Source organism: Ceratotherium simum, chromosome 16 (assembly GCF_057802395.1).
Source record: "Ceratotherium simum simum isolate JZ-2026a chromosome 16, ASM5780239v1, whole genome shotgun sequence".
In the NCBI taxonomy this organism is placed as follows: domain Eukaryota; kingdom Metazoa; phylum Chordata; class Mammalia; order Perissodactyla; family Rhinocerotidae; genus Ceratotherium; species Ceratotherium simum.
Genome location: NC_141915.1, coordinates 9,763,848 through 9,788,238, shown reverse-complemented (window position 1 = coordinate 9,788,238; position 24,391 = coordinate 9,763,848). Strand labels below are relative to the sequence as shown.

The 24,391-nt window shown below is 50.3% G+C and overlaps 2 protein-coding genes across 2 annotated transcripts in view; both read right to left on the bottom strand.

The window, feature by feature from the left end:
* Window positions 1–7,643: 7,643 nt before the first annotated feature.
* Window positions 7,644–9,753, bottom strand: MFSD6L (major facilitator superfamily domain containing 6 like). The gene has a single exon (XM_004433074.3). The coding sequence runs from the start codon at window positions 9,632–9,634 to the stop codon at window positions 7,841–7,843; it is 1,794 nt and encodes a 597-aa protein (XP_004433131.1). The 5' UTR covers window positions 9,635–9,753; the 3' UTR covers window positions 7,644–7,840.
* A 1,696-nt stretch (window positions 9,754–11,449) lies between these two features.
* The window catches only part of PIK3R6 (phosphoinositide-3-kinase regulatory subunit 6), a 53,650-nt gene continuing 40,708 nt past the window's right edge, over window positions 11,450–24,391 (bottom strand). The window contains exons 15-20 of the mRNA XM_004433073.3: window positions 24,065–24,155; window positions 23,681–23,751; window positions 23,129–23,219; window positions 22,467–22,567; window positions 14,044–14,156; window positions 11,450–13,457 (exon numbers count right to left, since the gene is read on the bottom strand). Of these exons, the coding sequence (XP_004433130.1) occupies window positions 13,304–13,457; window positions 14,044–14,156; window positions 22,467–22,567; window positions 23,129–23,219; window positions 23,681–23,751; window positions 24,065–24,155 (621 nt within the window). The 3' untranslated portion in view covers window positions 11,450–13,303. The remainder of the gene's footprint in view (window positions 13,458–14,043; window positions 14,157–22,466; window positions 22,568–23,128; window positions 23,220–23,680; window positions 23,752–24,064; window positions 24,156–24,391) is intronic.

Here is a 24,391-nt window from a genome sequence, read left to right as displayed (position 1 = left end):
CAGCCTGTCTCCTCAGGGAGAAATACCTGGGGCTGCCCGGGGCTGGCGGGGCTGGTGGGGCTGGTGGTACCTGTGTTTCCTACTGGCCAAGTCCCGCGCAAACCCTTGCAGCCGCCCCTTTTCCCAGGCCCCTCACCTGGAGGTGTCTTATCTCTCTCTCAAAACCAGCCCAGCAGCAGCACCTGATCCTTGGGGTTTTCTGTAGTTCCAAGCTCCAAGAGCTCAAGGGTCTTCAGAGAGCCGGCCTCACCCTGAAGTGGAGCTTTGGGAAGGGCACAGGACCAGGTTTGCCCAAGGAAGCCCGCCCGGAGTTTTCCCAGTGTGTTGGGTGCCCCCTGGTGGAATGCTTCTGAACTGCTGGTTGAATCCCTCCCTCCCTCCTTTCTGTCTTGGTTTGCTCTCAGAAGCCTTCTTCAGGCCCAGCTTATTGCCCTCCTACCCCTATGTGGGGGTAAAAATGGCTTCTCAGGCCTGAGCGATGCCCTCACCCCTTGCAAAGGGCAGAGGGGATGCAGGAGTCCAAAGCTGCAGCCTGTGATGGCTGACATGAGCAGAGCTGCGGGGGAGGAGTGGAAAGTTGGAAGGCGTTCCCTATCTAGGAAGGAGTTCCCTGCACTGAAGGTGCCTCCCCAGGGGGAGGAGGTGAGGGAGCCCTTCCACAACAGACCAGCACACTGGAGGCCACCCCAGTCAGCAATTCCAGCCCCCACAGATTGCCCCTCTGGTTCATCCCACCACCATTGGGCCTTGGCTTTGAGGGCAGGTGGGTTAGCCTAGGGCTGGGGCTTGGGGCTCAATATGGCCACACTGCTCACCAGACCAGGAGTTTAGTGCCAGGGAGGAAATGTGCATTCATTCAGTGCCCCGGCATCCCTCGGGTTCCAGAATGCCATGCTGGGTGAGATGGGCCAAGGAAGACTGACCATGGCTCAAAGGAGGGAATCGTGTCACAGTCCAGTGGCATGAATTTGGAAGATCATGGGGACCAAGTCCCTTGTTTTTCAGGCTTGGAAGCTGAGACCCAGTGAGGTAAGTGATTTGCCCAAGGGGTCATATCTTAAGCTTCACTTCTGTAGCAGAAGACACCCCACCACATCATGCTCCCATCACAGACCACAGGCTCCCAGGATGGAAAAGAACTTCAGTCCAGTCCAACCTCACGTCTCCAAGCTATTTCCCAACCAGACTTAAAAAGAGAGTGAAGTTTCATAAACGTGGCTCTGGAAAAGCCTCTGGATATTGGGAATGTCTTCTGCTCTGCCCCACATCACAAGTATCACCAACAGTGATGTCCCAGGTCTCAGTGACAGTCAGCGATTGTAGCAGGAAGCCAGCAGGATTAGGAGTAACGTTTTCGCTGTGTTGTCTTTAATTTTTATAATCTATGCATTGTTTTTATGTCCCTCGGCACTCTGTCATTTCTACAGACTTTTTCCCTCATCATTTGGATTCAAAATTGCAAAATCATCCATGATCCTTGATACCGCCTTCAAGGAAGAAGGCGGTATCAAGGAAGAAATGATGACGGCAAGGAGCCCCATTATCCAATCAATAACTAAGGGCTATATTATTGATTCCACCTCTGAAACTCTTTTGCATACTGTATTAGTCTTCTCTGGCTGCCGTAACAAAAGACCACAGGCTGGGTGGTTTAAACAACAGACATTTATTTTCTCACAGTTCTGGAGGCTACCAGTCCGTGATCAAGGTGCTGGCAAATTCAATTTCTGGTGAGGCCTCTCTTCCTGGCTTGCAGATGGCTGCCTTCTTGCTGTGTTTCCTCCATGGCTTTTCTTCTGTGCACTTGTTGGGGAGGGAGAGACAGGGACACAGGGAGACAGAGAGAGAGAAAGAGAGAGAGAGAGAGAGAGCTCTCTGGTGTCTCTTCCTCCTCTTAGAAGGACGCTAATCCCATCAGATTAGGACACACCCTTATTACCTCGTTTAAGTCTAATCACCTCCCAAGGGCCCATCTCCAAATCCCATCACCTTGTGGGTTAGGGTTTCAATATATGAATTTGGAGGGGACACAAGTCAGTCCATAGCACATACATTATCTTGTCATTAGATCCTCACACTCTTTTGAGATGCAGCCTTTTCCTGCTTGGACAATTGCAATGGTCTGTCCAAAACAGATGTCCCAGCCCCCAGAAGCTCCCCCAACTCGGCCCCATTTTTTACAATGCGACCGGCAAGAGAGAGTCAAAAACTTTCAGAGCCACTGCACTGGCTGTAAAATCTCCACTTCCTAGAAGCAGCGTGCTCTTCAGAGGAAGGACCATGGGATTTGCAGTGGTCAGATCTGGGTTCAAGCCATACTCCACCATCTGATAGTTTTGACCCTGGGCAACCAAGTTAACCTCTCTGAGCTTCAGTTTCCCTGCCATAAAATGAGCATTAGTGCTGTTTCGAGAATTACCAGTGTTACCATACGCAGGTGTTAAGCCCAGAGGGGCAGGCACGGTTCCACCCGTGTGTTTCCTTTCCCTTAGGTTGACATTTAGGGAGGCCACAATCTGGTTCCAACCCATGTCTCCAACCTTATTTTCCATGACTCCTCATACAAAATCCACATGCACACTGAGTGTCTCGCCCTGGCCATGCCCCTGCCTCTGATCATTGCTCCCCTGCTGGGAGTAATCTCTCTATTTATCTGAATCAGTTTTAACACAGAGGTTGAGAAGTTGGGCTCAAACAGGCCTGGTTTTGAATTTTCACCTTTCCGAACCTTAGTTAGTTCACCTGTAGAGCGAGTTGCTGCTCTGATTTAATGAGATAAGCTTTGCCAAGTTCTTAGCACAGACACCCAGGACACTTGCCAGTCTGGGTGTGGGAGCCCAGATTTGTCACTGAGCGCTGACTCTGCTGAGCTGAAAAGATCAGACAGAAAACTACCAACATTGGTGTTTTTCAGAGTATCTTCTAGGGAATGCTAGTTCTGCAAGACAGTGGTTGGGGTTACCTGGAAGTAGGTTGTGCTACCAGATATATAAGGGGAATTATAGGTCACAGAGGGCTGAACAAGTTTGTTGACTACAGGGCTTTTTAGAGCCTTTAATTACTAATGTGTATTGTAAATTTCTAAGAGGTGACAGTAATTTACATCATTTTCCAAACTGGTTAGCCACAGAATCCTTTTTTAATGCGCCCCACCCCACCCCGCTAGGATTAAGTGTTCTATGCTCTGGAAATAATGGTTTAAGGAAGCCTGAGCATAAAGGTTAATGGCTCATTCACTATTTACTTTCTTCTTAGCTGGAACCAAGATATGTTAGAACTCAATATCTCTGATAGCCATGAGGCTGAGAGCTAAGAATTTCATTGACGTTTGATTTTACGAGGCTTACCTGACCTACGTGCTAGTTAATGGAGGAAAAGTCACAACTGGAAGTCCAAGTCTTCGGGACCAGTCCTTCCTTCCACATGCGGGCCTGCTTGACAGTCTCCATGAGGGCTTCTCCGTCCTCCGTCCCAGCGCTCACCCACATGCCTGCCCAGACTTCCCGAGAAGTGGAACTTCCCACTTGACGTTTAGCGTGTCCCATCTTGTTCTGTTTGTTTGTATGTTTTCTGTTAGACCTTCTGGCCAGCTTTTGTTTCTGGTTCCTGGGAGGCAGCCAGGAACCTGGCTAAATCCTAAATCCTCGGAATTTTCTGAGTTATAAGCGTGTCTTTGTTATTCAAGGTGGGTTTCCCAGACCCCCCTGTGTTTACGCTAGGGAGGTGACCCAGGATGGGGGCTGGCCTGGCCAGAGAGACCAACCACGTGGTTAGAAGCTCAGAGCTGTGAGCCACTTGATATCAGCCTGGCTTCTGGGGAGGAGGGGGGACAGAAAATTGAGTCACAGGCCCATGAGTTGATGACGATGCCCCGGTAGAAACCTTGGACACCGAAGCCTGGTGTGTCCCCCTGGTGGGTTCCGTGTATTGTCACACGTCAACGTGCTGAGAGTGTGATGTGTCCTGACTCTAGGGGAGAGGACGTGACACTTCACATGTGGGACCCTCCCAGACCTCGCCCTACGCGTCTCTTCTTTTGGCTGGCTCTGATTTGTCTCCTTGGGCTCTAATCACACTGCAATCGTAAGTATAGCACTTTCCTGAGTTCTGTGAATCTTTCTAGTGAATTATTAAACCTGAGGGGGGAGTCAGAACCCCCAGATTTGTAGCCAGTTGGTTAGAAGTGAGGGTGGCCTTGGGGGTCTGAAGTGAGGGGGTCTGAATTGAGGGGGTCTGAATTGAGGGCAGTTGTGTGCCCTTAACCCGTGGAATTTGGCCTGACTCTGGGTGGGTGGTGTCGGAAGTCCGTGTGAAAGAAGTCAGACACAGAAGAGTATATACCGTCGTCTTTAAAAATGCCAACGATCCTATAGTGACAGAAAGCAGATCAGAGGCTGTCCAGGACCAGGGCAGAGGGAGGGGGAAAGGAGAGATTACGAAGGGCAGAAGGAAGTTTGAGGGGTGATGGATATGTTCCATCTTGATAGTGGTGATGGTTTCATAGGTGTACATATATATGTCAAAGCTTGTCAAATGGTACAATTTAAACATGTACAGTTTATTATATGTCAATAATACTTCAATAAAGCTAACTATTTTTTTAAAAAGCTCAGTGCAGTCCTCACCTGTCATGACCCTTTCCAGAACCTTCCATGGTATACCAGTCTACAGAATCCAGGCCTTCTGTAATCTGGTCCTAAGCTATCTTTCCAGCCTTGCCTTTCAGCACTGTCCTACACAAATCCTTTGCTCCAGCCAAGCTATATTTCTTGCTATTCTCCAAGTAGAGTCCATGCTTCTCCCATCTCTGTAATTTTGCTCATGCTGTTCCCTCTGCCTAGAATGCCCTTCCCCGAGTTATCACCCTCTCTCTACCTATTAGGTCTACCTATCCTTCAAGTTTGGCTCAAATGTAATCTCTACGAGATCTTCCTTGAGTTCTCGAGTCAGAAATGACCTGTCCCTTTCCTAAACTCCTGAAATGCCCTTCATAGGCATTTTTCACGGTGTCCTCTGCTTCCTAATGTATGTGTGTGTGTTTATAAGTAAATCTCCCAGTTAGACTATTAACTTCTTGATGGTAGGGGCTGTGCATTTTATTCATTCTTGTATTCCCAGGACAAGTAGCATAATTCTTTGCAAATAGAAGATACTCAAATATTAACTAAATGGCCAAAACACAAACTCAGCATCCTTCCCATAAAATCTTTAAATCCTTAAACCATTACATCACGCGGTCTCCTCCTGTTGCATCTCTCCCTCCTCCTCCATCTCCTGCTCCTCCTTCTTCTTCTTCTTCTTCTTCAGGCTAAACCACACTTACTAACTTGACTCTTTTCTCAAGCCAAGTCCTGTTCCTTGCCCTTTTGTTTATTTTAGGGGGATACACACGTGTTTGTATTTTGGCATTATTGTATGTTCTGTCTACATGGTAAATACTATCTACTATCCAGTAAATTTCAAGTGATAGCTGCCTTGATATTTATTTTTTCCCTCTTTGTTCAGTTTCTTAGCCATAGAACATAGCGATGGAAGTCTCAGGCTCCGGTGTCACTGGGCTGGATCTGAATCCCAACTCTGCCAACTACTAGCTGTGAACCTCAAGCAAGTTGCTTAGCTGTCAGTTTTGTCATCTGTCAGTTGGAGGGGGTGGTAGTGGCTACATCCTAAGACTGCTATGAGGATTAAATGAGCTAGTACATGCAAAGTGTTTAGAATACTGCCTGGCATATGGTAACCACTCAATAGCCATTATTCTTTTCACTGTGTGCTAGAAGCATTCGGCAAAGAAGTTGCGAGATGGGTAGGGCTGGAAAGGGTAACCGAGTGGACTAGTGCCCCATTAGCTACATCAGAATCACTTGGAGACTGCAATAAAAATACCCATTTATGGGCCCTACCTGAGAGATTCTGATGGAACCCAGGAACCTGTCTTTTTGGATATGCTCCCCAGGTGACCTGGATGGCCAGCCAGGCTTGGGAACTACTGGAATAGCAGAAACTGCATGAAATTTGGGGTGAGGAGATCAGGGCTCTGGTAGTGTTTCCACCAGTGATCCAACGAGTGGCTTTTCTAAGACTCCGTTTTCTCGTTTGTAAAATGCAGTTAACAAATCTGATTTATTCATAGGGTTGTTGTGGGGTCCAATTGCTAAAGTTATTTCTGTGGGGAAGCTGGCTTACTGTGTGGAAGGGGACACAGCCTTTGAAATCAGACAGGCCGGGATGTGAATTCCACTTCTGATACCGCGCTGGATGTTGCTAGTTGACGATCCAACATCCAGGCCCCTCTTCTTCCTAACAGAGCCCTGATTTTGCTTGGGGTGTAAATGTGCCCAGTGGAAAATACTCCACCTCCCCGACTCCTTTGCAGTTTAGAGTGGCCATGTGATACAGTTCACTTTGAAGTCTGCTGAGGATTTCTGGGAAGGTTTTTGTTTTCCTGAAACAGGCACTCATTCCTGTTTCTCCCTTTGCCCTCTTCTTCCTGCCTGGAACATGGATGAGAGGCCTGGAGGTGCAGCAGCCATCTTGTTATTATGAGTGGACAAATCTGGGAGGGAGGCCTATAAGCCGAGGATGAGGGAGCAAAGAGATGAAAAGATTTAGGTTCCCAGTGCCATCGCTGAGCAGGTGTAACAGCTTTGGACTGCCTACCCCTAGACTTCTTATGTGAGACAAATGAATCCCTAGTTATTTAAGGCAGAGGTAGTTTTTTGTTGGTTATTTGTACCCTAAAGCTTCTTAGGGAGAATTAAAAAAAGAGTCAAGTTCTTAGAACCATGTCTGATCCAGTGGATATTCATGTGCATTCCCCTTTTTCAGCTATGAGATATTTTCTGCATTTGTAAAATGAGGTCCCCTTTAAATCCACTATCCTCTACTTACCTGATTATAAGGTAGAAGAACTGAGTTCTGGGAGCTGGCCTCTGGAATAAAGGACCCTTTCTTGGGGGATTGGAAGAGTTCGAGAAGGACCCACACAGTGGCTTGGCACAGGTACAGTGTGGACTATCTGTAGCATCCAAACCCTAGGGAGCTGCTCACCCTAATCAAGGCTGATGCAAAAAATCTCCATGTGCTCTTGCTATGTGGAGCACGCGAATTGTGGGGTGAGTCCAGAGGGCATGAAATTGCCCTTGCTTGTAAATATGGAAGACGAGTCTCAGGATCCTTTCCCTGGTGACACACACATTTGAGAGTAAGAATGAAAACCTATTAACCTCTACCTCATCTCCCCCCAACACATATTACATTTCCCATCATTTTCTCTCGCTGGAAACCTAAGTCCCTGGGTGAGTGTGGGCGCCCGTGTGGGCGGGGGGGTGGAACAGTTTTGGTTTCATTACCATCTTACCTGCCCACAGCATGGCTTTTATAGGATCAGGCTCATGCCGTTAGGACGCATGGGAATGTACATGACTCATCAAGCCAGCTGCCCCCTCTGCCAGCTGAATCCTGCAGGTCCCCATTGCCTTCCTGGTACTGCCACTCCAGCCATGGCTGAAACCAACAGCACCAAAGTCAGTACTAGGAAAGCTCTCGCAAACCTCATAGACCAAAATATAGTGAAGACAAGGGGAACTTTTTTTGTTTTTTAGCAAATGTATTCTTCCTCCATCATTTAAAAAAGATTGAACAGCAAAAAGTTAAGTCTCCTTTTACTATAAAAGTAAAGAAAATCATGCAATGAGATGATCCTGTGGGGCTCGGCACAGACGTGCTTTCTCTCTCCCAGGCTCCCTGCAGCCCGGGCAGGCCTTGTGGATTTCGTTCTCAGCGGGCTGAGCTTCGTCCAGTCCTTTGGGTCCTTCCCAGATCAACGCATCTTGACTTGCTCTCAGCCCTTCCAGTCTGAGTGTTCCTCGCTCATGGCCTTCACCAGCCAGTCCCGTTCGGTCTCCTGCTCGGAGTCACTCGTGTCACTTGCCTCCACGGCCAGCAGCCTCGAGTAGTTGATTTTCCGCTCTTGGGGCAGTCTTGGCTGGAGGGACAGGAACAAGGCCAGCCAGAGCAACAGGACCACGCAGCAGGCCTGGTAGAGCACAGCCAGGCTGAAGCGCATCACCACGAAGCCCCCCACAAAGCTGCCCAGGCTGGACCCGCCCCCATAAAAGTGGCCTCGGAACATGGCGCTCAGAGGTCTCTCTGTTCCGGGAGTGGCCAGGTCCTCTACTGAGGCCCTCACTGCCCACCACAGAGCCCCACCACTGATGGCACTCAAGACCTGAGCAGGGAGGACGGACCACCAGCTCCAGAGGAAAGAGTAGTAGAGCAGCTGCCCCACGAAGCAGCCCAGCCCCAGCCCCACCGTGCCCACCCTGGACAGTTTCCTAAGCAATGTAGTTTTGAACGGATGAAGTAGAATTTCCCCCAGCCAGCCCAGAGCAACTGAGAAACCCATAACCAGCTCACTGCTGCCGTGGTCCTCCATGTGCCAGAACAGAAAGTTCTGCACCGTGCTGGTGGCGGCTCCTATCAGAAAGACGGTGAAGGCTAGGAGAACAAGGCGGGGGTCGCCCCCTACCAGAGACAGTGCTTTGACGGTTTTGTAGCTTGGCTCCCGCCGCCTGCAGACGGGGATGGGAAAGGCAGTGCTCACCAGTAAAGCCAGGGTGCTGACCAGCGAGTAGCCGTAGAAGTGCACCACACCCCGGGGGCGATTTGTCGTCAGGAAGCAGTCCAGCTGCCCCACCAAGGCTGCGATGCCACACAGGCCTGCCGACATGCCCAGCATCTTCCAGATCCACAGGCTTCTGTAACGGTCAGTGGCGTCCACAAAATCCAGGTATTCGTAAAGGCTGTCGTCCGCCACCTGCTCCAGAGGGGCTGTCAGCAGCTCCCAGAACACCATGAACCCCAAGGAGAGGAAGAACGTCCACTGCAACCCTTCCAAGGAGAGGTGGAGGGCCCGGGCAGTCCCCTTGGCTGCCGACGAGTTGGCTGGTCTTCCCAGCGCTGTCCTCCCAGCAAGCAGAGGGAGGGCAGTACTGCCCACCTTAAAAGACCCTTCCCAGGGAGTACTGTTTACCCCTGAAGAGATAGGATGGAGAACTCGGGATGTGATCCTGGCTCCTTCAACGGAGCCCACAGAGTAACCTGGCACATGAGTGAAAGGTTCTTGGGCACTTTCCCCAGGTCCTTTTCTGAAGCCAGAGGCTTCCCCGATCCCAATAGTACTCATCTCGGCTGGGAGGCTGGGCGCCCCCGTTGGGTGGTTTGAGGCCGGCTCCTGGGCCGAGGTGACGGTCACGGTTAGTGCGACCCCCGGTGGTGGGACTGTGGTGGTCACGCTGTGGCTTCCATTACAGGAGCGGTGCACCAGATCCTTGTCCACCTGCGGCACCAGGACCATCAACAGGCTGGCTCCCGCCGAGCCAAGCAGCGAGGCTATCAGAAGTGCCCTCCTTTTCTGGTAGCTTTTGGCCAGGAAGGCACAGACGGGAGCCCAGAAGGCTGCGATCAGGTGCTTGGTTCCCATTAGGATGCCCACCCAGGGCGCGGCCAAGCCCAGCTGCCTCAGGTAGAGGGTCAGGAACGGGGTCACGCAGCCATCCCGGACCCCACACACCAGGTAGAAGAGCCTGGCCACCCCCAGCGCCCTGCTGATGTCCCACTGGGGGTTGGCGCTCATGGCTGCCCGGCTCCGTCAGACTGCGGCCGGCGGAGGGCGGGGCTGAGCGCGCGGCGGGCGCGGCGGCGGCTGGGGAGGGCGCGGCGCCATGGCCCGGGGGGAGGCTCGCGGCGAGGAGCGAGCGGGGCAGGCCTCCGGCCGCGGGCGGCGCCGCGTCACCGGGTCAACGGCCGCCCCGCCCCGCTGCCTCCACGTCCGGCCACCGGCCCGGAAGTGGCCCCGCCTCGAGGGCTGGCGCACCTAGGGGGCGGGGCCGGCGCACCTGCGGAGCGCACCTGCCGCGTCCTGGGGCCTCCTCCGCCCCGGGCCTGGGCGCGCTCTCCGACGCCGCGGCACCTGACGACGTGCGCAGGTGCGCGAGGGCCGCGGCGGCCTGTGGCCTGCAGGGTGCGCTCCAAGCTAGGCCCCAGGGCCCCGCCCGGCCCTCCCATCACCCCTGCGCCTGAGTTAGATCCCAGAACTGCTTCAGGCACGTACAACAGTCGGGGTTGGGGGAGCGAGGATGGGATGCCTGACATCCGCGAGGCTCCCTCCCTCATCTTCTTCAGGTCTTTACTCAAATGCCCCCTGATCAAGGACCGCCCCGTAAACCTCAGGCACCGTCCCTGTCCTCACTGAATAGCAAATCCCACCCCTCCCCAGACTCACACACTCCCTACCCTGCTTTATTTTTCTCCATAGCGCGCGCGCGTCATCATCAAACACACCACCGGTTTCTATTTCGAGTGTTTATCTTGTTTATTGTCCGTCTCCATCAGGATCAAAGCGCCAGGAAGGCAGCTATGTTTGTCCCCAGGGCCTAGAACTGTTTCATCGGATGCGAACTGCCCCTGGAAGAGGCATGACTTTGGGTAACAGTTTTCTTCAGCAGAGACGATCCCCAGAGAGGGACCAACAGCTGAGAGCTGTGTTGGAACCGCACTCCAGCAGCCATCCCAGCCCCTGGTAACAGTATGTGTGTATTGGGTGGTTTAATCCACACCTAACAGTATGTGTGTATTGGATGGTTTAATCCACACTCCCAGTTGGACAACTGGGAGTACACACTCCAGAGGTGGTTAGCTAACCTTTAATCAAAAAGCCACACTCCAGAGGCAGTGAATACAAGCATATCAGCAATCTTAGATCAACAAAAGTGGTCTCATTGATTAGCCTGATACGTATTGGTGAAATTTCACTGGTGAAATTAGTGGTGTCCAAGTCACATGGATTGGTTATAAATTTTTCGGAGGCATTTCCTCCCTTGGCGAATAGGTTATAAGAATCTAGAGATTGCAGTAGTCCAGACCCCTTGGAATGGTGCCCTAGGCTTTAATCCAAGATGGCTTTAATCAGTGTCCAGCCACTGATTCAGTGAACTGTTCATGCAGGGTTTGTGAGCACCTAATTTGGCTGGGGGTGGGGGGTGAAGAAAGGCACTTGCCAACACATGTCTGAATGTTGATGAAAATAAATAATAAGTTTTTATATATTGAGGTATATGGGGAAGCCGTTCTGGTTTAAATCTGATTCAGCCTAAAACTTGTTTTTCCCAGAGCAGCCTGACTTATGGCCCACCAAACATGCATTGTACATCTTCAAACATCTTCCCAAAGCAAAGAACGCACTCTTTAAAGATAGGGATGAATGTCTCCCTTTCTCTGACACCAGTACCAGTACTTCTTTGAAAACAAGCTGTTCTTCCCGGAGAACCAAGTCAAGTTGACCTGCTGTGTATGTGCTAAACTGCGGCAAAACATCTCCTTGTGACTTTGGAATAATAAATTGTATTCCTGTTGTGCTTCATGTATGTTCTTTGTTCTGAAACGGTATATAACCATGCTGTGAACTACGCTTCTCCAGAGTGCTTTCTTCCCTGGGGAAGAGAACACTTCTGGGCTAGTCCTCACATGAGCTCATTAAATATCTCTCTTATTGATAGATTGGTTATTGATTATTTGCATTGACAATGTGTAGCAAAATTTGGTCTACAACTTGCTTTCTTTGTAAGCTGGTAGAGAGATTGTTGGGGGAGGATGCCCAGAGCCCTCACCTAATCCTAACAACTGGTAACCTCTGCAAATGTTTACTTAAAGAACATAGTAATTGTGAATGCCCAAATTATTATGAATCAGTTTGCATCACCCCAATGGCAGAAAAAAATTCTAGCTGTGTTCGGGTAAACTCACTCAAATTCAGTGATATCAGTCATTTCTGGTTTAAAACCACCAGTCACATTGGGGCTGTCCCTAGTCCCTCTCCTCCCTGGGTTCTGCAGGGGGGCCGCTTCAGTGGAGGCTCTCACATCCATCCACCCCTTGGTCTTCCCTGTCCAGGGCTGCTCTCCACTGAGGGGCAGGCACTCCACCACGTTGGTGTCCATTGGGGTGCCCAGGGTCCACATCTGGGCTTCAGGGCCTGTGGTCCCCACTGCCACTCACAGCTGCACCTCTTCCCTTTTACTGTGAGACCCCTGGGGCTTGTTTGCTTTTAATTACCCGAGAAAACCTTACCTGCTCCCCATGCCCTGTGGGGGCACAGGGACTCTCTCAGGCTGCCCTTGGGCCCATCTGCCTGGGCTCCCCAGGCAGCCCCTCTTACACCGTTCCCCAGGCATCGAGAATGTGCTCTGGGACTTGCCCCCACTCCCCTGGCAATGAGGCCAAAAGTGAAGTGCCTACCTCTCTACTCGTGGATCCCCAAACATAAAAGGGATTCTTCCTCTCCCCATCCCCCAGGACCCTGCCCAGGTGATAGGGATGGACCTAAGTCCAAGCGTTTATGTTCTCTCTGTTGCTCAACATCCCTAGTCCCCCCCGGCCCCTGAGTCCTGGGAGTGAGGGAACTGGTTCTGTGACACTGATCTTCCCTGTTTTACATCTGGATGTATGTTTTTGAACTCAAAAGCCAAGAATTTTGAAGTCTTTAATCTCTGGCTCCTCTGCAACTACCTTGCATTCCCACCTCCCTTTGGGACAGTGCTGGTCAGGAGGCCCTAGTCAACGTGAATGAGGAGAGGGGTGGCAGGTAGACAGAACACATAGGTCAGTTCTTCACAAAACGCTTACATGCCCTGAGCAGATTCGTTAGGTTAGTTAAGTATTGCCCCGATCGCTATTAGAATACAAATATTGCTGGGTATTAGAAGAAAGCGGAAACACTTTTAGTGTGTATTTACCGAGCCTGACATTTCGTCTCCACTGGGAGAAACGCCTCCCTGGGCGTGGGTGAGGCGGGCTTTGGCCTGAGAGACCGAAGGGGACAGATTCGGGAGGAGGGAGGTGCAGTTGGTTTGGCCTGCGTCCCATTTCCCCCAGGCCACAGGGCCCTGGACAAAACAGCAGCTCTCACCTTGGTTTAAGGGCTGGCTGGGGAGCCGGAGTGGGAGAAGACAGGGGGAGAGGTGGGAATTGAAAATCAACAAAGGAGTGGACATTTGTGCAGGGAGCTGGGCTTTGTGTGTGCGCAGCTTCGCCCGGCCATCCTTGGGCTTCGTGTGGGCCCTGCTCCATCACGTGCCCACGGCCAGTCTCCCTGTGCTCCGGGCACTCACTGGCTCCTAGACACGGCCAGAAGCCGCCCAGGGTAGCCGGGCCTGTTGGTGTGAGTGTTTGGGGGCAGGTGGGGTAGTGTATCCTTCCTCTGGGGCCCGCCATGCTTGGACTCAGTGCTTCCAACGCCCCTGCGGGCTCACTGAACAATGCCGGAGAAAGTGTTGATGGGCATTAGAAGGGGCTTGCACTTGGCCGTGGTCCTTTCCATCTCTTGCTGGTGTGAACTGACCCACAGTGCCTTGGACTTCTGGGTTCCAGAACATGGTTCTGGGCAGGGAGCAACCTCGAATCTGTGGGTGGAGAGAGGCCAGCTCAGGAGACCCATCTCAGGGGGCCAATCTGCCCGGGCATTTTAAAGGTAGCCCCTTTATTGTAGGGCATGGAGGAGGGGGCCTCGCAGAGGGAGGAGGAGGAGTCAGGACAAGAAAGAGCACCCTGGACTTGGGGTGAACACTGGGAGAGGAGGCCATGGCTGGACGGGTCACTCTGTGTCTGTCTGCCTTACCTAAATACATCTCCCCGGGGAGACCAGTAAGGGTTGCAGCAACTGGGGCACAGCTGCCACACAGCTGGGTCAGCCTGTGTTGGAGAGGCCAGTGCCAGCACGGGGGGTTGGATCGGGAGGGCTGTGGGCCGATTGTACATAGAGGGATCTTGGGAAATTGTACTATCAGCTGCTGCCCAGGGCCAGCCATTCATTTGCTCTTCTTCCTGGATCCAGCTACCCGAAGGGCCCAAGTCCATACCCACCAGGGACACTGCCTGGCCACAGGATCTGCCTCTGACAAGCTGACCTGGGCAAGAGGCAGGAGATGGCAGGGCCTGGCTGCTACTTAGTGGGGCACGGAGCCCTAATGGTAGCGGGCCCGGCCTCACCTGACCACATCCCGGAAAGTGCGCCGACTGTCCTTGTCTAGCAACAGCGTCAGCAGCCTCTGGTCCTGGCTCTGGATCCGGATGTCGGCTGTTCGGAAGGTGTTTGTCACCATCTGCAACAAAGAGAGCTCGTGTGAGTGTCACCTTCATGACAGATGGCCCTGCCAGCATCTCCTACCCTGGACTCTGGTGTATTTCTTCAGGCCAGCACTCGGGGTCCCCAGCTCTCTTCCTGCAAGTGACTCTGAGCAGTGACAACTCTGCAGAAACTGCTTCTAGGCTACCCTTGCCCTCAGGTCTCTCATCGTTCCTGTAGTTCATTTCCCAATCCGTTGTTTTCAGTTTCGAGCACAACCTGGAACGCGGTGGCCAGGGCTTGCCAGGTTATCATGTTATCTGAGCACCTCCTGTGTGACAGGCCTGTTGTTATGTGTGCAATTTGGGGATATGTCAGGGGTTTTAAAAGTCCTGACCCCAGTTCTCAGTGTTGAATTACATACACATTACATATTTCCATGGGGCAGAGACAGGGTCTAGAAAGTGGCCACCTAGCCCCATGACTCAGACCAGACCAGACTGGGTATAAGTTTGTACCACGGAATCGTCTAGGGACCAGATACAGGTGGAGGACATCCATCCTCTGTACAGACCTGGGGGAAGGTGTTCCTCCCTTCCACACCCTAAAGCCCTGGCTGCTTCTCTAAAAGTACCCAGGACCACAGGAAAGCAGCCCCCAGGCAGCCCTCTAACCCCTCATCTGAGGGGGTCACTCCTGAGAGGCCCCCTCTCACTGGGCAGAGAATTTAGAACATTCCAGGTGGGGCTTTCAGAGGCCCTTTCCGGGTCACTGTCCCATTCCACATGCTTTGGGTGATTCAGCACCCCAGAGCCCTCAAGTTTCCAGAGCCTTAGAGTCCATCTCATTCAAGTTTCCTCAACCCCGGCTGCTCATAAGAATCACCTTTCCAAAACATAACGTCGGAGATTCTGATTTAAGTTGTCCAAAGTCGAGCCTAGGCAGGGGCATTTTTAATAAGCTCCCTATTGTAGGCAGGGCTGAGAACCACTGAGCTAATTCACCTTGTCACATCTCAGAGCAGACCCACAAGCACAGCCCAAATTGGGGATCAAGCATTTTATGGGGGTGGAGTAGACCAGCCAGAAGCCTATGGGCAGAGTGTGCAAGAATCTCCTGGGAGGAGGGTCAAAGCACAGCCTCTCTGGCTAGACTGCTCGGGTTCTATCCTGGCTCTGCCACTTATTAGCTGTGTGCCCTTGGACTGACTTCTTAATCTCTGTGCTTGAGTTTCTCACCTATTTAGAAAAAAATATGGTATAATAGCAACTACCTTGTAGGACTGTTGTGAAGATGAAAAGAGACAGTATAAGTTAAGTGTCTGGGACATGGTAAGTGCTGTATTAGTGTTCGCTGTTTATTATTACTATTAACTATAATTTTCCAAGAAGGAGCCAAATATGAGGAATGGCCTCAGTTGTCGGGGGAAGGGGAACCAGAGTGGATCCCTTCACTCCTCGGTCTGTCTCCCAGCCCAAACCCCCTCCCACCATCACTCTATTCATAGACCCATGGGAGTCCAAACAGGCGGGTTGTGAGTAAAGACAGCTTTACCAAGATCTCAGTAAGACAGAGGGTAACACAAGGGGACAGGGGCTTCTCCCCCGCGGTGCATCAGCACCTGCGGCAGCTGTGGAGCCCTGGAGCTCTCAGTCGTGGCGGGCAGTTGTGGCGGGGGGTGGGGTGGGGACAGCCAGTGGAACCTAATGGACACTAACCAGACAGCTAGCTGGATGATTGTGAGCACTGGGATGTCATCTGTGACCTTTCAGAAATACCCGGAGAGACTGCAGGAAGGCTGAAGCTCTGCATGAGCTGGGGGATGGGGAAAGCCGGGTGCTTTCAGGTCATGCTGGTTACTGGGACCCCAGCTGGACTGACCCCAGCTGGTGAGAGAAACAAGGTTGCCATAGAGGAGGGACTGAATGCGACCCGCTGAAGGTTCCGCAGTGGTAGCGTGGGACCAGCTCCCTGACTCCCGACTCGGTGCTCTCTCTCCTGCATCAGGCCGCTCTAGGGGTCTCCCGGTAGGATCTGGGCCTCCAGGATCCTGCCCTCTAGATAACCAGAGGCCGTCTCGGGCCTCCTCCACCTGCCGGCAGTGCAGGCCGATGCCTTCGCTTCCCCTTTGTGGTCTGCATGCCTCGACGCCCGACCCGCCTGGCTTTGGCCCACGAGGACCCCAGGAGTCTTGGATTTCGGTGCAGCCGTGGAGGCCAGCTGAAAAGGCCAAGTGCATAATCTGCAAAGAGCCCCAGCCTCAGCTCATGAGGGGATGAGCAAAATGCTGCTGGTTGTTCTCTGTTGCTGGCTTCCTGCCTTCCCCACCCCAAAGCCCCATTCTACCATTCCTCACTGCTTTTCTAGATCAAACTTCCAATCCAGTCCAAGTAATATCGTTACTGCCCCTTAAACTCACCAAGCCAGCCACAACGCCCGTGCCCTGCTGCTCTGCAGGCCTGGCCTGCCTTCACTCTCGCTTACCATGGACTCCTGCGCTCAGTGTTTATCATCTGATCCACTGGGACAGAACACGCAGACAGACATGCCTGAGTTCAGAGGAAAGCACTGGAATTTCCCCCAGCAAGTCAGTGCAGGGGTGAAAGGGAAGTTGCTGGGGCGATAAGTTTAGATTTTCAAAAAGCCTACAACCAGGTTGTTTAAAGAGGTCATTAAAAACAGAAACTGTTGTCAGGAACTGACTTCGAAAGAGGAAATACGTAAGGGTAAGTGGGTCCACCTCGAGGCTTAAAGCCTGAATACAGAGCTGTCCTCTAGGAAGGCAGATTTCAGCTCAGTACAGTAAATCTCTTGGCCAGTCAGAGCTCTCCTGCAGTGGACAGGCTGCCTCAGAAAAGTGAGCTCCTGTCCTGGGATGAGATCCTGTGGAGGTACAGGTTGGACTGGATGACTCAGCAAACATCTGGTGAGCCCCTGGTGTCGACCAGATACCGTGCTGAGTGCTGGGGAGAACATGAGGACTCAGAGAGCGCCTGAGCCCAGGGAGCTCACAGTCCACTGTCACATAGAGATCGTTTCATTTATGGTGTTGCAAATGCTTCCATGGCTGTGTCCCCAGGGCCCTATGGGAGCACAGAGGTGGGGCAGCTAGCTCTCCGGGGAGTGGGGATGGGGTGGGGTGGAGGATGTGGGGGAGAAAGGGGAAGGGCATCAGAAGGGCCTCAGGGGGAGATGACACCTGAGTTTCATCTTGAAGGAGAAATAGGAGTTTTGAAAAGAAGGGGAAGAGGAAGGGAGGAATGGGGTTTCAGGCCACGCAAAGCGCATGAGCAAAGGCACAGAGGTGTGATGCGGGCACACCTCCAATGACCACGGTGTCAAGGGCCTACAGGGGATGGCCGGAGTTGTGGATGGAGAGGAAGAGGACCCATGCTGTGCAACACTGAAGAGTTTTTCTGTCCTTCTGTCATGGAGAATGGGAAGTGACAGAGGGGTTTTAAGCACAGAGCGACAGGTCCAAGTTCTGTTTTAGAAAGGTCGCTGGGGTAGAGATGTGGACGGTGGACCTAAGGAGCATTGGAGTGACAGCAGGGAGACCAGCTGGGAGGCTCTTGTGTTTGTTCAGGAAAAGGGGACGGATGATGGTCTGGACTGAGGTGACCAACTTGTCCTGATTTGCCTGGGACTTCCCTGGTTTTAGCACTGAAGGTCCCCTGTCCCAGGAAAACCCTCAGTCCTGGGCAAATTGGGACATTTGGTCAACCTAGCTGGACCAGAAGAAGGAGGATGAAGAAGAAGGGAAAGGTTTGAGAAGTGTTTGAGAGAGAAAACCAGCAGGATGCAGGGAAGTGAGGAAGAGGAGGCATCTGAGATGACTCCCAGGTTTCTGGCAGAGGTGACTGGTTAGTGATGGACCATTAACTGAGAGACAGGACATAGGGGAGGAGGGAATGAAATAAAAACAACGGCTAATACGTATAGATCTCTGACTTGGCCAAGCACTCGTCTAAGAGCTTTACATGTCGCATTTAATCCTCACAACAACTGGATAAGGTAGGTACCATTATTATCCCCATTTTACAGATAATGAGACTGAGGCACAGAGCTGGAGTAACTTGCCTGAAGTCACATAGCTGGTAAAAAGGCAGAGCCAAGATCTGAAGCAGGCAGTCTGGCTCTCGGGAGCTCCTAACTAAAGCACTGGCTTTGGTTTTGAATAGCTTGAGTTTGGGGTGTTGTGGGATACTCAGTTCATGCTAACTTAATTGAATGCAGGAGTCAGAAACTCAAGGAGGGGAATGTCAGAGCAGGTGATATAGATTTGGGTGTCCTTACAAATTGGACTAAAACTGTACACGGATTTTATAGTCTGGGGAATGGGAAAAGAAGTGGGCCATGGATAGAAGATGAGAACAGTAGCTATTGAAGGAATTGTTTTAGGAAAAAGAGTGCAGGGAAAGGAGCCAAAGAGTAATAGTCAGGTATGTAGAAGAACTATGAGAAAGTGGTGTCTCAGAATTCATGGATTCAGGGAGTTTAAAGGCTCAGAGAATAGGGCTTCAGTTCTAGTGGTGGAACTCATTCAAAATTGATCAAGGAGATAGAAAACTAGGGAAAACATCTATGACAGTGTTGCAAGCCAGCTTTATTGGAGTATTAACATAAAAATATAATTTCAAATTTAAATATTTTCAGTTTAAAGGTAACCACTGATAGAAAAAGTAGTATATATAACTTCCAAATCATCAGAGGGGGAAAAATAAGCAATCAAAACCTGAGCAAAAAGAAACAAAAAAATAACAAAAAGCATTTAAAAAATCAGAAAGCACAACATAAGATGGCAGAGTAAGATCAAGCAGTGTTTAAAGTTAGCGTTGATGGATTAAACTCTCATTTGTTAAAAAAAGACTTTCAGACTGAGTCAGAACAAAATCCAATTATATACTATTTACAAGAGGCATATCTAAAATAAAAATAAAGGGATGAGGATTTCTGATTTCAAAATGACAGAGTATATATTTTCTCATTCCTTTCCTCTTATAATTTGCCTCAAAACAAAGAGGGGCATCTTTAAGAAAACTAGAAGCCACCTAAAGCCCTAAACCACAATATGAGTACAGACAGAGGAAGGTAAAACATAAGGACCAAAACTCTGGAGAGACTTATGAACTGGAGGCTAAGGCTTCACAGATGGTGGGACGAGATGGAGCCTAAAAAAGGGAATCGACATGAAAAGTGGTACGAGGAACAGTTAGATGATTCAGGTTCCCACTCCTCACCTCAGCAGCCAAGCCATGAACCCTCCCCCTGCCACAGAGATCAGAAAAACTGAGCCAGAGAGACCCTGGGCTTGGGGACACCCCAGCTGGAGGAGGATGGAGCACTGTACTCCGTATAGGTGGATGACATCAAGGTTTGCTCACTGAATGGTGACAGCCCTGATCCCGTCACCCAGCCCAGCTCCATAGTACAGACACCAGCAGTGCTATACCTGTTGCCCACCTCATGCCCCAAGGCAGGAGCCTGAAGAACCCTTCTCTGGAAAACAAGACTGTCCTAACAAAGAGATTTGCAGATACTGACATTTGGGCTTTCCCCCCGGAAAGGACCATGGCCTTCTTTCTGCCCACTGAGAAGGCCACCATTGACTCAGCTTTTTAGTGCCCTGCTCTTAAATTTGAACAGATGGCCAAGGATCACTAGATATTTGGAGACAGCCTCTAACATTAAAAAAAAAAAAAATGAGAGAGACCTAATCAAGCAAACAGAAAACATGAATTCAGAGGAAATAGGTGCAATGCAGGGAGTGGAAGAAAATTCCAAATAAACCATAATCAATATCTTCAGAGAGATAAACGACAACGCTATATCAATGAAGCAAGAATAGAATGCCACTAAAAATGAATAACAGAAAACAAGGAACAATTCTTGAAGTTTAAACATTCAGTAAATGAATTTGGAGAAAAATCCCAAAACTTGAAGGAAAGAAAGAGAAGGACAATGGGAGAGAAAACATCAGAAAGTTAGAGTATCCCTCTAGGAGGCCTAACACCTGACTGTCTGTAGTTCCAGAAAGAGACAACAAGGAAATAGAGGGAAAGAAATTATTTTAAAAATTATATTAAAAAATGTCTCAGAACCAAATGATGTGAGTTTCCAGATTGAGAATGTCCTTCAAAGGTCCAAAAAAGTGAATGAAATGTCACAAGGCATATTCTTGTGACATTTGAGAGCCCTCTATGAAATGAAGTACATATATGACAAATAAGGGGTTAGATGTTCTCATATTATAAAACAGGGATACTACAATATTAATATAGGAAGAGAATATAAATAGGCAATACACAAATGAGGAAATAGAAGTTATCGATAAATATAACAAATTCTTCAACTTCATTAATTGGAAATGAATAGAATACAAATTGAAATAATGAAAATTTTGACAATCAAACTTGCAAAGATGAAACAATTAGTCAATGTGTTAACTGTGCAGTGAAATTGGCACTCTTAAACACTATGGTGAGAGAGGAATTTGGTATAGACTTTCTGGAGGGCAATTTGGCAAAATATATCAAAAATGTTAAAATATGGAAGCATTTGACTGAGTGATATCACTTCTAGGCATTTTTTTAAAAAGGCATAACCATGACTTTTAGCACATATTTATCCCTAGGTATGTTCCTCACAGTAATGCTTATAATAGCGAAAACTGAGAACTTACTTAAATGTGTTATAAGAAATCAATTAAGGGGCCGGCCCCGTGGCATAGCGGTTAAGGGCATGCACTCCGCTGCTAGTGGCCCGGGTTTGCATCCCGGGCGTGCACCCATGGACCGCTTGTCAGGCCATGCTGTGGCAGCGTCCCATATAAAGTGGAGGAAGATGGTCACAGATGTTAGCCCAGGGCCAGTCTTCCTCAGCAAAAAGAGGAGGATTGGCATGGATGTTAGCTCAGGGCTGATCTTCCTCACACACACACACAAAAAATCAATTAAATAATTATACAAGCATATGTAGCCATCATATAATAAGTATTGAATGAAATATATTTCATGACATAAACAAGATCCTGCCAAGACATATTCACAATGCCTTAGTATATTTTTTAAGTAAAAACATCAAGTTACAGACCCGTATGTATGTAGCTATCAATTATGCAAAAATATAGAGAAAAAAGGCTGGATGTTTACACCTGAAAATGTTAATAGTCACTCTCTCCTGGTGATGGGACTGCTAGTGGATTTATTTCTTTGTGCTTTTTTGTATTTCCCAAAATAAATACCTAAACTTTTGTTTATAGGTTAAAACATTATTTTTAAAAGGGTGGATAAAGAAATATAAGGACTAAAAAGTGACCTTTGGTCTTGGCGACATGGAGGTGACTTTGCCACAGTGGGGTGGGCTGTGACAGTAGTGGGTAGGACAGTCACTGGTAAGGGACTGGAAACTCTTCTAGAAGGGTCTTTCAAGAAGCTTGACTGAGAAGGGAAAGAAGGAGATACAGTGGTAGCTAGAAGGGTAGTTGGGTCATGGTCGAGATTTTTCTTTCTAGGATGGAAAAGACCTGAGCATGTTTATAGGCTCAGAAGAAGGAGCAGTAGAGACAGGGAGGGCAAAGCTGGAGAAAAGAGAGCTGAAAACAGATGGAGAAGAGCCCAGAGGAGACGGAGTAGAAAAGGGTTGAGTGATGCCCAGGATCCAGTTAAGGTGGGAGGTCATGGGTTTGCTGTGGCTCTAACTACACGGATGTGGGATTTATTCCAGAAGCACTCAGCCACCTGAGCATACAGATGGAGTAGACGGCTTGATCTGAAGGGAGTGTCTGCCTGGTAGGTGGTGTGGGGAGGTGAGGGTGTCTGAGCACAGGGCTCAGGTGTAATCATGGGACCCAAGGTCCAGCTGAGCAGGGAAGTGAAGTCCAGAGAGGCCATCAGATAGGGAGAAAATGAATGGGTCCTACGTCTGTACCAATAAGGGAATCTAAAGCAATAATTATCAATAAGGGCAAAGGCAAAGGGCAGCAGAAGGGGCAATGAGGCTGAAAGAGCTGGTTAGATTTGGTCAAAGGCTGGGCTGTCGCTGTTTAGGAGTCTGACTGATGTGTAGTGCAGGGGAATGCCAGAACGTGCGTGCATTTTATAGTTATCTGGGTGTCTTAGGTCCTCAGATGGCCAGTAGGTGGATATTTCAATATCAATAATCCAATATTCAGTCAATATTTCAAACAGACTGATTGGAAAGCAGATTCATTCCGATAGGAAGACCCATTTCAATAGCAAAGGCTCTGAAAGGCTCAGGAATACCTTTCTCTGAACACTCTGCCCCCTGGGTTCCCACCCACCCACCAGTTTGAATATCTCCAGTTCCCACTCTACCCAGTACTTACAGAGAAGGACCTTCCTGCCAAGTTGGAGGTCTTGACAACCTCTGTCACACTGACGTTCAGGCAAGTGTAGTCTGTAACAGGGCAGTGGGTGGGCCCTGAAACTAAGAGAAAGGAGATGTGGGGTGGGCGGCTGTGAATGGGCCTCCAGGGAAGTAGGAGAGTTTGAGATTCTAGGTCCTAAGAAGACCTCCATGAACCCATCTTGACCCCGCCCCATTTTAAGCCCGGCTCATACCCTGCTCAGCCCCCACTTCCTGACTCCATATTGGTCCTAGCGAAGTTTCAGTTCCCTCCTGATTATCCATCTCCCTTCCCTGGTGAATCCACAAAGTTTTTGTGTCCTCGGGCATAACAGCCATCGCCAACCCCAATCTCTTTCTTCACCTCCTTCTGCACCCCTTTTTCAATGGAAGAAACTTACGTTGAAGTTCCCTGCAGCTCCCGGGCATGCTAAGAACTGAAGGAACACCTAGCCCAGGAGGTTGTGTATGGCAGAGACACCAAGGAGGTGTAGGAAGGCATTAGTCCCAACAGGTTGAGAGCATTTCCTTAACTTTCATAAAAGTGTATAATGTGTCAAAAATCACTAGTGTGTGACTGCTACCAGACTTTCCCCTTCTTGTCCTTCTCTTTCTCTCTGCTCTGCTTTCCCAGCTCCTCACCTTCAATGTCACTGGCTGGAAGGGCCTTCAGGACCAGCCCAGTGGCCCGCAGGGAAACGGTGACCTCTTGGGCCCGGTGGCTGAGCAGGGCCTGGGGAGGAGGATGCAGGCACAGATAGGGGTCCTCAGGACAACCCTGTCCCCAGGCATCCTCATGTCAACAGTCTCACTTCCCAGCCCTGCCCCAAGAGTCTTGTCTGTGTCATTAACGTCCAGTAAGGGGCAAAGGGATAAAGGCTTAGAGCACTTAGCGCCAGGGAGCATGCTCAGCCTTCTAGACCCAAAAGATCATATCTCCAATGCAACTGGTCAGCTAGCGAGGAAGGTATTTTTGACCGGGGGGACAGCTCCCTTGATGTCCTCTTTGTCTATAGGTAAGGCCAATCGCATAACCCTCCCATCCCCGCAAAACTCTCCAAAGGCTTGGAAACTGGGGGCAGGGTCAAGGAAAGGGCAGAAGTTTCCTCTGGCTCTGTCTGCTTCCCCGCCCTCAGGTCCCTGACAACTGCTTCCATCCAGCTGTACCTCCTGACCACACCCATGCCCACTGACCTTCTGGTAGCAAATGGAGAGCTCAGCGCCTGGGCCCTCAGCCACGCCTCTCCTCCTGGGTGAAAAACCATCTGAGGGATGATGAGAAGAGGTGAAGGTGGGAGGTGCTGGTCCCTCCCCGTCCTGGCTTTCCTGGCTTCCCCACCTCACCGACGCTAAGCTGCAGAATGTTCACAGCATCTCTCTCTGGATGGAAAGGCAGCACCTCAGGGGTGCAGGCTGCCCTTCAGTCTGGGCGAGCTTGGAGGGAGCCGAGGGCACACTGGTATTCAGCAGAGGTGGGGTGGGGGGATCACTAAGTGAGAGGTGGGAGGACTTTCTGGAAATGGGGCTTGGGGAAACTGAGTCAGGGTGAGCTTTGGAAAAGGGAGAGCAGATGCTCACCCTTGGGGAGTTTGGAGTCTTGGATCTTCACTTTCAGTTCAGTGAGGAAAATGTCCTCTGCAGGGTCTTGGCTCAGGTCACTGAAGAAGATCTGGAGGGAGGGAGGGAGGAAAGAAGTTTGGGGAAGGCCCGCTCTCTGCGAGAGGCAGCTCCTCCTGCCAACCCCCAGATCCCAGGGATGTGGATGGTTGGGAGACTGTCAAGAAGCAGGGCAGGGGTTCCCCCACCCATCCTGCCAACGCTAGATTCTGAGCTGCATCCATTGATTACCTGGATCTGACTCTGTCCATGTCGACAGAAATATAATATATGTATAAATAGTGGGCT

Coding starts and splice junctions, on each gene's coding strand:
- MFSD6L (XM_004433074.3), bottom strand. CDS start 9,634: ATGAGCGCCAACCCCCAGTGGGACATCAGCAGGGCGCTGGGGGTGGCC.